This window comes from Aulonocara sp. 'chitande type north' Nkhata Bay, linkage group LG20 (genome assembly GCF_057382095.1).
Source record: "Aulonocara sp. 'chitande type north' Nkhata Bay isolate Kocher_YH1m ecotype deep benthic linkage group LG20, A_spYH_male_GT1.1, whole genome shotgun sequence".
Taxonomy (NCBI): Eukaryota; Metazoa; Chordata; class Actinopteri; order Cichliformes; family Cichlidae; genus Aulonocara; species Aulonocara sp. 'chitande type north' Nkhata Bay.
Genome location: NC_141363.1, coordinates 5,992,948 through 6,004,992, shown reverse-complemented (window position 1 = coordinate 6,004,992; position 12,045 = coordinate 5,992,948). Strand labels below are relative to the sequence as shown.

The 12,045-nt window shown below is 39.1% G+C and overlaps 1 protein-coding gene across 2 annotated transcripts; it reads left to right on the top strand.

Annotated features, from left to right (window-relative positions):
• The first annotated feature begins 960 nt into the window (after positions 1 to 960).
• Positions 961 to 11,718, top strand: LOC147304987 (uncharacterized). 2 transcript variants are annotated; one of them, XM_086276477.1, is made up of 14 exons: positions 961 to 1,108; positions 1,824 to 1,937; positions 2,114 to 2,251; positions 2,469 to 2,582; positions 2,759 to 2,896; positions 3,114 to 3,227; positions 3,954 to 4,067; positions 4,244 to 4,381; positions 5,534 to 5,647; positions 5,824 to 5,961; positions 6,539 to 6,652; positions 7,762 to 7,899; positions 11,166 to 11,303; positions 11,403 to 11,718. In XM_086276477.1, the coding sequence occupies exons 1-14, from the start codon at positions 1,003 to 1,005 to the stop codon at positions 11,534 to 11,536; spliced, it is 1,752 nt and encodes a 583-aa protein (XP_086132603.1). In that variant the 5' UTR covers positions 961 to 1,002; the 3' UTR covers positions 11,537 to 11,718. The 2 variants fall into 2 exon arrangements, with proteins under 2 accessions (XP_086132603.1, XP_086132601.1); XM_086276475.1 differs by lacking the exons at positions 11,166 to 11,303; positions 11,403 to 11,718 and adding an exon at positions 8,002 to 8,437.
• Positions 11,719 to 12,045: the final 327 nt, after the last annotated feature.

Genomic DNA, 12,045 nt, shown 5'->3' with positions numbered 1-12,045 from the left:
ACTTTTTACAATTGATCTACAAATGCAATAAAAACATGTTGGGTGTTACATCACGAGACAGCAGTAAATTTTGTGTGCTGGCACCATTTTATCAGAGTCAGGGGACCCAATCTCATACTCAGGCAGAAGGAGCTCAGTGAGACTTATCTGAAGATCTGAAATCTAACACACACTAAGCTGTGTGTCAGCTCATGCAGAAACAAATTGTAATTGTGCAGACAATCTCACGAATTTCTCACTGTTCCTACTGTCACAGATATGACATAGTGATGTTTCGTTGGTATCATCTACAACAGATAAAAGAAGAAAAAAGTGACAAATTTGCAAAAAGCCTGTCTGGAACTTGGTAGAAAGGCTAAACAGACAAGAAATGAAAAAAAAAATTCAAATGCAGGTATATGGATTTGTTTAGAGTCAAAATATTAATTTGTTATCCTACAAAACAATAATGTCATATACATTAGGTGAGACTGAACAAAATTCTGGTATCAGAAATAATGGATATGCGTACAATAAATACTCGTTGTTAAATGTGATTTAGATAACTTCATAGCTTCATCTGAAGAACAGGAACAATCAAAAAATAAACAAGGACACAGTGTACACAAGGAAGCAGGGGACTGAACAAGATAGTAACAATTATATATGAGAGAACAAGGAGAAATATGTGATTCATTTGATACTTTTATAAATCGTAGGTACCAACAAGATATAGCAATATAAGAAAGTCAATTGTGGGAAAAATCTTCTTAATGTTCTTCATGAGCATGTCGTTGTTGTCTTGCTATATGAAGAAGATATTAAATACTGTGTAGATGTTTTACTAAGATGCAAACACAAGATTCATATTATCATTTCAGCAACAAGGAACGTAAAAAACAAAATGTTTCTGATATGACACCTTATCAGAGAGAATATAAGACTACAAGCACAACGATCCAGCATCATTCAACTGGCCACTCAGTCAGTGGTTGTGCACATTCTTTTGAGCAAGAGGTGAACATGGACAAAGGCTGTTCTACAGTTTGTGTATTGATTGTAGCACTTTGTGCATTGGTGCACTTTGGCACTGTTTTTTCCACAGTGAAAACTGGTGGCATTTTCACAGGTGAGTTTGGGTTTTTCTTTTTTACTTAGACGTGTTCAGCTCATAACTGTCTTCTTAACAATTCTTTCTGAAATGTGCATGTTTGTTAGTTACTTATATGGTCTGTTTGGGGGCCACACAGCATCATAACTTTTGGCCCAATTACCACACCTCATTCATATCCTTTTCTGCTTCACTGCTTCTTCTAAAACCAGAATGCCCACGCCATCTTAAGCTTGATCAGTCATGTAAGGGGTGTGAGCACTGTCCTAGAGACAGACTTCTTGAGAGAGGGTGTGGAGTAAATTTTTGGTCAAACATTCTCAGTTTATAAAATGAGAGATAAAAAAGTTTCTTCAAGTTAAATCCACATTTACCACCCTCATTCCGTGAAACAGAATTCAAGAAAAACAGAAGAGGAAGAGGAGAGAGGAATTTGCTGCACTTCAGGAATAGCTGCTGCACAACAAAATACTGTGATAGTGACTGGCAGGGTCAATGCATGCAGACAATATAACAGCATGCAATCTTTGACCACAAAAATGAAACACAGCACTAAAGTAAAGTGAAAGGAAAGTGAGATCAAACACAAACACTGCCTGCTTACGGATCCTTTCTGAAATGTGCATGTTTGATTTTGTCAAACAGCCAATTTGGCGACTGCAAAGCATCACAACTCTTATTCCTCACAGCTCATCCATGTCCTTTTTTGCTTTTCTGCTTCTTTCAAACCCAGAATGTCCACGCCATCTTAATCTTGCTCTGTCACGTAAGGGGTATGAGGACTGTCCTAGAGACCACATATGCTGTGTCTACGATGGTGAAGAAGTCTGTGTCCCTCCTGTTTCCAGTATGTGTCACAATGTTTAATTTCTTCTTAAGAGGGTGTGGTAAATTTTTCATTGAGTCTTCTCAGTCAGTAGAATGAGAGAGAGTCTAAAAATCAAATAAATTCCAGTAAAATCCACATTTACTGCACTTTCTGATTAGAGTTCTTTGTCTGCACTAATTTCTCTTTCCTTCCAGCAAAGCCAGGAGTGTGTCCTCGTCGGCGCTTAGACTTTGGACATTGTGCTGAAATTTGCTCTAATGACAGAGACTGTCCTAATAATGAGAAGTGCTGCTCCAACGGATGTGGACATGAGTGCATGGCTCCATTGTCAGGTGAGATTGAACAAAGTGACATTTTAACAACCAAGTTTCTTTTGACTCAGATTTGTTCAGCTTATAATCTACTGCTCACGGTTTCTTTCTAAAATGTGCATGTTTGTTTTGTTTTGTTAAACAGCCAAACTGGCAATCAGACAGCTTTATAAGACTGACTTCATTTACCACAGCTCATCCATGTCCTTTTCTACTTTACTGCTTCCTCCAAAACCAGAATGCCCAAGCCATCTTAATCTTGCTCTGTCACGTAAGGGGTGTAATGGCTGTCCTAGAGGCCACATATGCTGTATCTGTGATGGTGAAGAAGTCTGCGTCCCTCCTGTTTCCAGTATGTGTCACAATGTTTAATTTCTTCTTAAGAGGGTGTGGTAAATTTTTCATTGAGTCTTCTCAGTCAGTAGAATGAGAGAGAGTCTAAAAATCAAATAAATTCCAGTAAAATCCACATTTACTGCACTTTCTGATTAGAGTTCTTTGTCTGCACTAATTTCTCTTTCCTTCCAGCAAAGCCAGGAGTGTGTCCTCGCCGGCGCTTGCACAACAGGCGTTGTACTAAATCTTGCTCTAAAGACAGAGACTGCCCCAATAATGAGAAGTGCTGCTCCAACGGATGTGGACATGAGTGCATGGCTCCATTGTCAGGTGAGATTGAACAAAGTGACATTTTAACAACCAAGTTTCTTTTGACTCAGATTTGTTCAGCTTATAATCTACTGCTCACGGTTTCTTTCTAAAATGTGCATGTTTGTTTTGTTTTGTTAAACAGCCAAACTGGCAATCAGACAGCTTTATAAGACTGACTTCATTTACCACAGCTCATCCATGTCCTTTTCTACTTTACTGCTTCCTCCAAAACCAGAATGCCCAAGCCATCTTAATCTTGCTCTGTCACGTAAGGGGTGTAATGGCTGTCCTAGAGGCCACATATGCTGTATCTGTGATGGTGAAGAAGTCTGCGTCCCTCCTGCTCCCAGTATGTGTCACTATGTTTAATTTCTTCTTGGTGTGTGTGGCAAATCTTTGGTTAAACCTTCTCAGTTAATAAAATGACAGATAATAAAATTTCTTCAAGTTAAATCCACATTTACCACCCTCTCTGGTTAGAGTTCTTTGTCTGCACTAATTTCTCTTTCCTTCCAGCAAAGCCAGGAGTGTGTCCTCGCCGGCGCTTAGACTTTGGACATGGACTGCTCATTATAACATTTTTCAGTTGTCTGGTTTCATTACTAATATTAAACACAAGCTATGTACCATACACGCCACTATTGGAGCATGGTTGAAAATGAAAGTGTGTCTTAAATGACATGTTATTAGAGAGACTGCAAATCTGTGAGCACAAAGACCCGGCATCCACTAACTGGCCTTCTCAGCCTGTGGTTGTGCACTAGTACACAGACAGTATTTTTGCACACAGGAGCACATTCCTTTGAGCAAAAGATGAACGTGGACAAACACTGATCGACTTTGTCAGTTTTTTGTTTGTTCTGCTAGAACTTACTGCAAATTAACAGGCAAATTTTCTTTGGGGGGGGGGGCTCAGATGTGCTCAATTTATAATCTGCCTGCTTATGGATCCTTTCTGAAATGTGCATGTTTGATTTTGTCAAACAGCCAATTTGGCGACTGCAAAGCATCACAACTCTTATTCCTCACAGCTCATCCATGTCCTTTTTTGCTTTTCTGCTTCTTTCAAACCCAGAATGTCCACGCCATCTTAATCTTGCTCTGTCACGTAAGGGGTATGAGGACTGTCCTAGAGACCACATATGCTGTGTCTATGATGGTGAAGAAGTCTGTGTCCCTCCTGTTTCCAGTACGTGTCACAATGTTTAATTTCTTCTTAATAGGGTGTGGTAAATTTTTCATTGAGTCTTCTCAGTCAGTAGAATGAGAGAGAGTCTAAAAATTAAATAAATTCCAGTAAAATCCACATTTACTGCACTTTCTGATTAGAGTTCTTTGTCTGCACTAATTTCTCTTTCCTTCCAGCAAAGCCAGGAGTGTGTCCTCGTCGGCGCTTAGACTTTGGACATTGTGCTGAAATTTGCTCTAATGACAGAGACTGCCCCAATAATGAGAAGTGCTGCTCCAACGGATGTGGACATGAGTGCATGGCTCCTGTCATAGGTGAGATATAAACAACATGACAGTTATCCACAGGATATCAACTGCTGCAACACATATCACGTTGCAAGTTGCAAAAAGGCTGTCACTGACCATTAATTTGTGCAGACATAATTAAATATAGGAAAATATATATACTAAGATTAATAATTTAATATATGTATACTTGGGACTGCACGAAATTTGAGAAGGTGAAAACTTGTGTTAATCTCCTTTTTTTGCTTGGGGGTAAGTTGGGTACTGAACAACAAAAACCATTAAGACTCTTGTAATGATGCAGTATCAGACAGCACAAGTCTTGTCTGATATATGGGAATTAGAGTGTAAATGTGGGGTGGTAATATGAATTTAAACTAGACTTCTCCAGGAAACTCATTCCTTAGCAGGAAGAAAGAGGTCCAATAGCATCATTCCGTGAAACAGAATTCAAGAAAAACAGAAGAGGAAGAGGAGAGAGGAATTTGCTGCACTTCAGGAATAGCTGCTGCACAACAAAATACTGTGATAGTGACTGGCAGGGTCAATGCATGCAGACAATATAACAGCATGCAATCTTTGACCACAAAAATGAAACACAGCACTAAAGTAAAGTGAAAGGAAAGTGAGATCAAACACAAACACTGCTGCTCATTATAACATTTTTCAGTTGTCTGGTTTCATTACTAATATTAAACACAAGCTATGTACCATACACGCCACTATTGGAGCATGGTTGAAAATGAAAGTGTGTCTTAAATGACATGTTATTAGAGAGACTGCAAATCTGTGAGCACAAAGACCCGGCATCCACTAACTGGCCTTCTCAGCCTGTGGTTGTGCACTAGTACACAGACAGTATTTTTGCACACAGGAGCACATTCCTTTGAGCAAAAGATGAACGTGGACAAACACTGATCGACTTTGTCAGTTTTTTGTTTGTTCTGCTAGAACTTACTGCAAATTAACAGTCAAGTTTTTTTTTTTTTTTTGGGGGGGGGGGGGGGGGGGGGGGCTCAGATGTGCTCAATTTATAATCTGCCTGCTTACGGATCCTTTCTGAAATGTGCATGTTTGATTTTGTCAAACAGCCAATTTGGCGACTGCAAAGCATCACAACTCTTATTCCTCACAGCTCATCCATGTCCTTTTTTGCTTTTCTGCTTCTTTCAAACCCAGAATGTCCACGCCATCTTAATCTTGCTCTGTCACATAAGGGGTATGAGGACTGTCCTAGAGACCACATATGCTGTGTCTATGATGGTGAAGAAGTCTGTGTCCCTCCTGTTTCCAGTACGTGTCACAATGTTTAATTTCTTCTTAATAGGGTGTGGTAAATTTTTCATTGAGTCTTCTCAGTCAGTAGAATGAGAGAGAGTCTAAAAATTAAATAAATTCCAGTAAAATCCACATTTACTGCACTTTCTGATTAGAGTTCTTTGTCTGCACTAATTTCTCTTTCCTTCCAGCAAAGCCAGGAGTGTGTCCTCGTCGGCGCTTAGACTTTGGACATTGTGCTGAAATTTGCTCTAATGACAGAGACTGCCCCAATAATGAGAAGTGCTGCTCCAACGGATGTGGACATGAGTGCATGGCTCCATTGTCAGGTGAGATTGAACAAAGTGACAGTTATCCACAGGATATCAACTGCTGCAACACATATCATGTTGCAAGTTGCAAAGAGGCTGTCACTGACCATTAATTTGTGCAGACATAATTAAATATAGGAAAATATATATATTAAGATTAATAATTTAATATATGTATACTTGGGACTGCACGAAATTTGAGAAGGTGAAAACTTGTGTTAATCTCCTTTTTTTGCTTGGGGGTAAGTTGGGTACTGAAGAACAAAAACCAACCACACAGGAGCACATTCCTTTGAGCAAAAGATGAACGTGGACAAACACTGATCGACTTTGTCAGTTTTTTGTTTGTTCTGCTAGAACTTACTGCAAATTAACAGGCAAGTTTTTTGTTTTGGTTTTTTTTGGGGGGGGGGGGGGGGGGGGGGGGGGGGCTCAGATGTGCTCAATTTATAATCTGCCTGCTTACGGATCCTTTCTGAAATGTGCATGTTTGATTTTGTCAAACAGCCAATTTGGCGACTGCAAAGCATCATAACTCTTATTCCTCACAGCTCATCCATGTCCTTTTTTGCTTTTCTGCTTCTTTCAACCCCAGAATGTTCACGCCATCTTAATCTTGCTCTGTCACGTAAGGGGTATGAGGACTGTCCTAGAGACCACATATGCTGTGTCTATGATGGTGAAGAAGTCTGCGTCCCTCCTGCTCCCAGTACGTGTCACTATGTTTAATGTCTTCTGAAAAGGGTGTGGATTAAATATTTGGTTAAATCTTCTCAGTTAATAAAATGACAAGTAGTTTAAAAATAAAGTTTGCACATACAAATTGTGCTAGATCTTGCTTTGATGACAGAGACTGTCCCTTTATTCTGAAGTGTTGCTACAATGGATGCGGACATGAGTGCATGGTACCAGACATAGGTGAGATACGAACAAAGTGGCAGTTATCTAAAGCAGCGGCCCCCAACCTTTTTTGCCCCACGGACCGGTTTATGTCTGACAGTATTTTCACGGACCAGCCTTTAAGGTGCCGCGGATAAATACAACAAAATAAAACCAGTACCAGTACCCAAAAAAGAAAATTTATTCATAACACACTGGAAAAGAGCCAGGGAAACCGATTTAATGATAAAAACGATAAAAAATAACGAAACCCTAAAAAAACTATAAATTTCACAACCGAGCTTCAACTCTCGCAGCCCGGAACCAAACGACTCACGGGCCTGTACCAGTCTGTGGCCCAGGGGTTGGGGACCGCTGATCTACAGGTTATCTGTTATCATGTCATCTACAATAGGTAGAAGTCAGAAAAGGCTGTCTCTAACAATTGTGCACAAAAAAGAGAAAATGTTTAATTTCATACACATTTCCTTGAGATTGTATGAAACATGAAAGAGTGAGAACTTTAAAAAAAAGCTTGTTAGTCTTCTTTATGACCATGTGTTTCTTTGTGTACTGCAGACCAGAGACTTACTGCTGTCATTTTGTGTGAGACTGTATAAGTTTTGCCTGATATTTGGGAACTGGAGTGTACACGTTGGGTGGAATCTAACTTGAAATGAGAGATTAATCAACTGGATCTCCATGAGACTCATACCTTAGTCGAGAAGAAGGAAGTGCAGTAAGCATCCTTCAGAGAAACAGGGTGGCCACAGCCTAAAACACAATCAAATGTTTCACAATTTCCAGAAACTCTTAGAAGAGATTTTTATTAATTTACTGCAATTCAGGGTTCAATAAGGTCAAAGGATATCTTTCAGAGGGACAACCCACCACACTCTCTGGAGTTCTTGGTCTATACTCATTTCTCTTTCATTTCAGTAAAGCCAGGAGTGTGTCCTCACAGACACTTGGGCCACGGACGTTGCCTTGAATCTTGCTTTAATGACAGAGATTGTCCCTTTTTTGAGAAGTGTTGCTCCAATGGATGCGGACATGAGTGCATGGCTCCCTACAAAGGTAATAGATGCACAAAGCAGCCAAGACCCTTTAAATAATTCACCAAGTGGTTAACGGTATTTTGTAACTAATCATATTTTTGGGTTTGGTGTATCTGTGAAGGCTGGCTGCTGCCCCCTGCCTGAAACCACCTCCATGTGTGCTGGTCAGTGTCCAGGAGAGCAGAAGTGCTGCAGGACATCCTGCGGTCATGCGTGCAATGAGCCCCGCTGATTAGAAAGTACCAAGTCAATCTACATTAAACATCTTTACAAATTTACTGTGGCCTTCTCTTTAATGCAATACTTTTTTTCTTTCTGTAATATTATTAAGACTTTCTTTTTCTGATGATGACAAATGTTTTTGTAAAGGCAGACTGCGTGGCTAGGCACTTGATTATATGCGTCTGTGACAACGGGACTGAAAAAAACACCTCAATTCAGAGAACAGGGAGTGTGGCTCCAGACCTGCTGCTTTTACTTAAATCTACTTCAAAACAAGTGATTTCCTGTCCCATTAAAGATAATATTCATTACTTTTAGGTATCTTTCTTTGTATTTGTTTGTTTGTGAGAGTATTTGGGTATCGTGTTTTGGACAAAGTTTGCATTTAAAAACAAAAAAGAAACCATGTTGAATTCACTCTGACATAATTTATCTCTGTATCTGATTGTTCCTAGTAGGGAGATTGAAAAGAAGCAATAATCTCTCCATGTGAGCTCAGAGGCTTCAGAGGGCAGTGAGATATCAAATCAGAACAACCTGATTTGTATTTTATTACAGTTTCCTCACAGTAACATCATGCACTATGATTTAATGGAGTTACAGTTTCAAACTTCCAGAAAACAAATCTATGTTCAAACTAGAGCTGCAAAAATAAAAATAAAATAAAAACACCAACACTGCTATCAACAAAAATGGTATTTTAAGCACAGCTATCGAGTTTTTATAGTCAGTGCATGCCTGGTTTAGACACTGCCCATTGGTTTACATAAACAGATATAATATGATGATATTCCATTTATAGTCGCATATAACGTTTGAGCATAAGCTAAGAAACAAGTCAAGATAGGAACACGAAAATATGTATCTGACAACCTCCTTTCTTACAGAAAACATGACTCATGTTCGTCACTTTGTGGTGAAAGGAAGCAGCGGCATCAACCCTTACTATACCGTTCTCGTGTGATTCCTCTGGGAAGTAAAGTATCTTAAATTAGGCTGTGAGTGATATGGATTTTGGCCCGTCAAGCTGTGCGCCCTCCTCCACAGCAGCCTCAAGCTAACAAGCTAATTAATAGGAGGCAACAAGAAAGAAAGCTTAAGTGGGAGACTGACTATGGTGCACCTTTACACCACAGATAAAATACATTATTAACACATTCAAAGCAAATGTAACATTTTTTCTTCTGTAATTGGCAGCAGTTAACAGCATCCAACATTATTAAGGGTAATTTTGTGCTGAGGATGTTTAACAATGTCATAGATTTGTATAAATGATACCTGCTGCTAAAGCAAAACACACGGCTGTTTCCATTATTGCTCCCCATTCTGTGCAGGGGAGGAATTTAAGTGCTAAAAGCGGAAAATCAGAAGTAAATAGCATGAACATTTCACAGTTTGTGAGCACACAAAAACTGCAGAAAAATGAGTTTGTCAGAGTGGCCATATGTAGGATTTCACACACTCAATTTGGAAAGCTCTGTTGAAACAACCAGTTAAAATCAATCGTTGACATCTTTCAGTCCTATTTCCAAATAAAAAATATTTCAGTTTTAATCAAATGTAATGATTTGTTTTTATCAAGCCAAATCTTCATTTATTTATTCTTTACTTTGTTTATCATTTCATTTTATCAGTGCATCCCTAGTTTTAGCACAGCCTACTAATTTACATAAATATGATACTATGTGACAATATTCAGTCAATAACAGCATGTAATGTTGGAACAAAAACTAATAAACAAGTTAGATTGGAAGACTAAGACATGTTCTCCACCTTGTGGAGAAAAGAAGAAGTAGCTGCTTGAGACTTACCAACACTTCTTGTAGAATTTCTGTGGGAAGTAAAATATTCTGCAATGGACTGTGTGGTCTGCACAGTGGTGTACACGCCAAGCACACACCCAACTAAACTGAACAGAGAGGCCATCCTCCACATCACCCTTAAGCTAACACGCTAAACAATAGTTATTTTGTAGAGTCATAAAGTCATCTCATCCAGTAAATGCTGTAAATCATCACCAGAGCATAAATTATTAGTCTTAAACAGAATCATTATTAATATTGTGGACACCTTATGTATGTAATTGATGTGTGATTTAAACAATCTAGGGCCCAACACTGACCCCTGGGGGACACCAGAAGCATAACTTCCTTCTCTAATATATGAGCAAGAATTCATTTAACTTCACAAACTGGTGCCAGTCTCTTTAAAAAAAAACAACTCTGAAATTACTTTAAAACTCCTCATCTGATCTATTGTATCAAATTTGTTTCTGAAGTGTGTAAATAATCCAACCGCATATTGTTTTTGTTTTTTTGTCTATGGAGTCTAATAATGCTAGATGGAAATGCGGGCTGGTTCACTGGTTAAAAAGAAAATAAACCGCTTCGCACATGTCAGATACTGTTGGAGGAGAAATTGATTCATTTGCTGGAAGCACTAAAATAAAGTGAAGGTAAAATTAGGTCACATGACAAAAACTATTGTTCATCATAACATTTTTCAGCTGTCTAGTTTTATTACTAACATGTAAACAACATTAGAAGATTCATACCACAGTACATGCCATATTTTATCTGTAACTCTACAGGCACAAGGACCCAGCATCCTCTAAGTGGCCTGCTCAGCATGTGGCTATGGACTAGTGTACAGTATTTTTTGCACACAGCAGTACATGTTTTGAGCAAGAAGTGAACATGGACAAACACTGGTGGACAATTTGCGCATTGGTTTTAGCATTTTGCGCATTAGCGCACTTTGACACTGTTCTTTCAGCGAGCGCTTGTTGCAAAATAACAGGCAAGTTTCTTTTGACTCAAATTTCTTCAACGCATTATCTGACTGCTTACGGATTCTTTTTGAAATGCGCATGCTTGTTTGTTTAGCAACCAAATTGGTAACCACTCAAAATCATAACTCATGTCTCCTTTGGCACGGCTGATCCGTAATGCTTTTCTGCTCTTTTCTTTCAAGTCTCAGCTGTCTAAAAGTCAGTCAAAAGGCCCGTGTACCACACTCTCCCGTTCTATCTCTTTGTCTATACTGATTTCTCTTTTCTTTCAGTAAAGCCAGGAGTGTGTCCTCGCAGGCGCCTGGGCTACGGACGGTGTGCTGAATTTTGCTCTAATGACAGTGACTGCCCCGACAAGGAAAAGTGCTGCTCCAACGGGTGTGGACATGAGTGCATGGCACCGTACGTAGGTGAGAGATCAACAAAGTAGAAAACACCCCCATGTACATCCCAAGTGTTTAAAGGTATTTTATAACTAATCATATTTTTTTTGACTTCGCTGTGATCAGTGAAGCCTGGCGGCTGCCCCCTGCCTGAGACCACCCCCATGTGTGCTGAGTACTGCTATCACGATGGTCAGTGTCCAGGAGATCAAAAGTGCTGCAGGACTACCTGTGGTCATGCATGCAGTGAGCCCTGCTAAGGAAGTCCATCATCTACATTAAACATCTCTCCTTTTTAAACGGACACATTTTTCCCACAAAGAAAAAGTGGCCTGTTTGCATTTATTCCTTGTCCTCTTTTTTTTACCGCGTGTATTCTTACTTCAGTGTGAAAAACAGTATATCTGTTCCATTTCTAATTAAAGCCTTAGAGTATGATGCATTGTTTTTGTTGTTTTTGTATGACCAATAAAAATAGCCCAATCCTGTATAACCTTGCTATAAATGTGTTTTTAATAGATCCTGGAATTCACAAGCCTGTCGGGTTTTTTGAGTCCGTTTCCCTGCAAAAACAAATGATGAAATGTAGCAAGAATGGAAAGTGTTTCCTGGCAGAACACAAAATGATTCAGATGGACAATGAAAACGTTCTTAGTTTTCAGCATTGTTGCGCACTTGTGTCTCAAAATGTATTTTGCTGTTTGTTATTTAAAGAACATTTTAGTTTTTTTTATAAATTACTAGTTTGACCAAAGAAAGTTGCAACAAT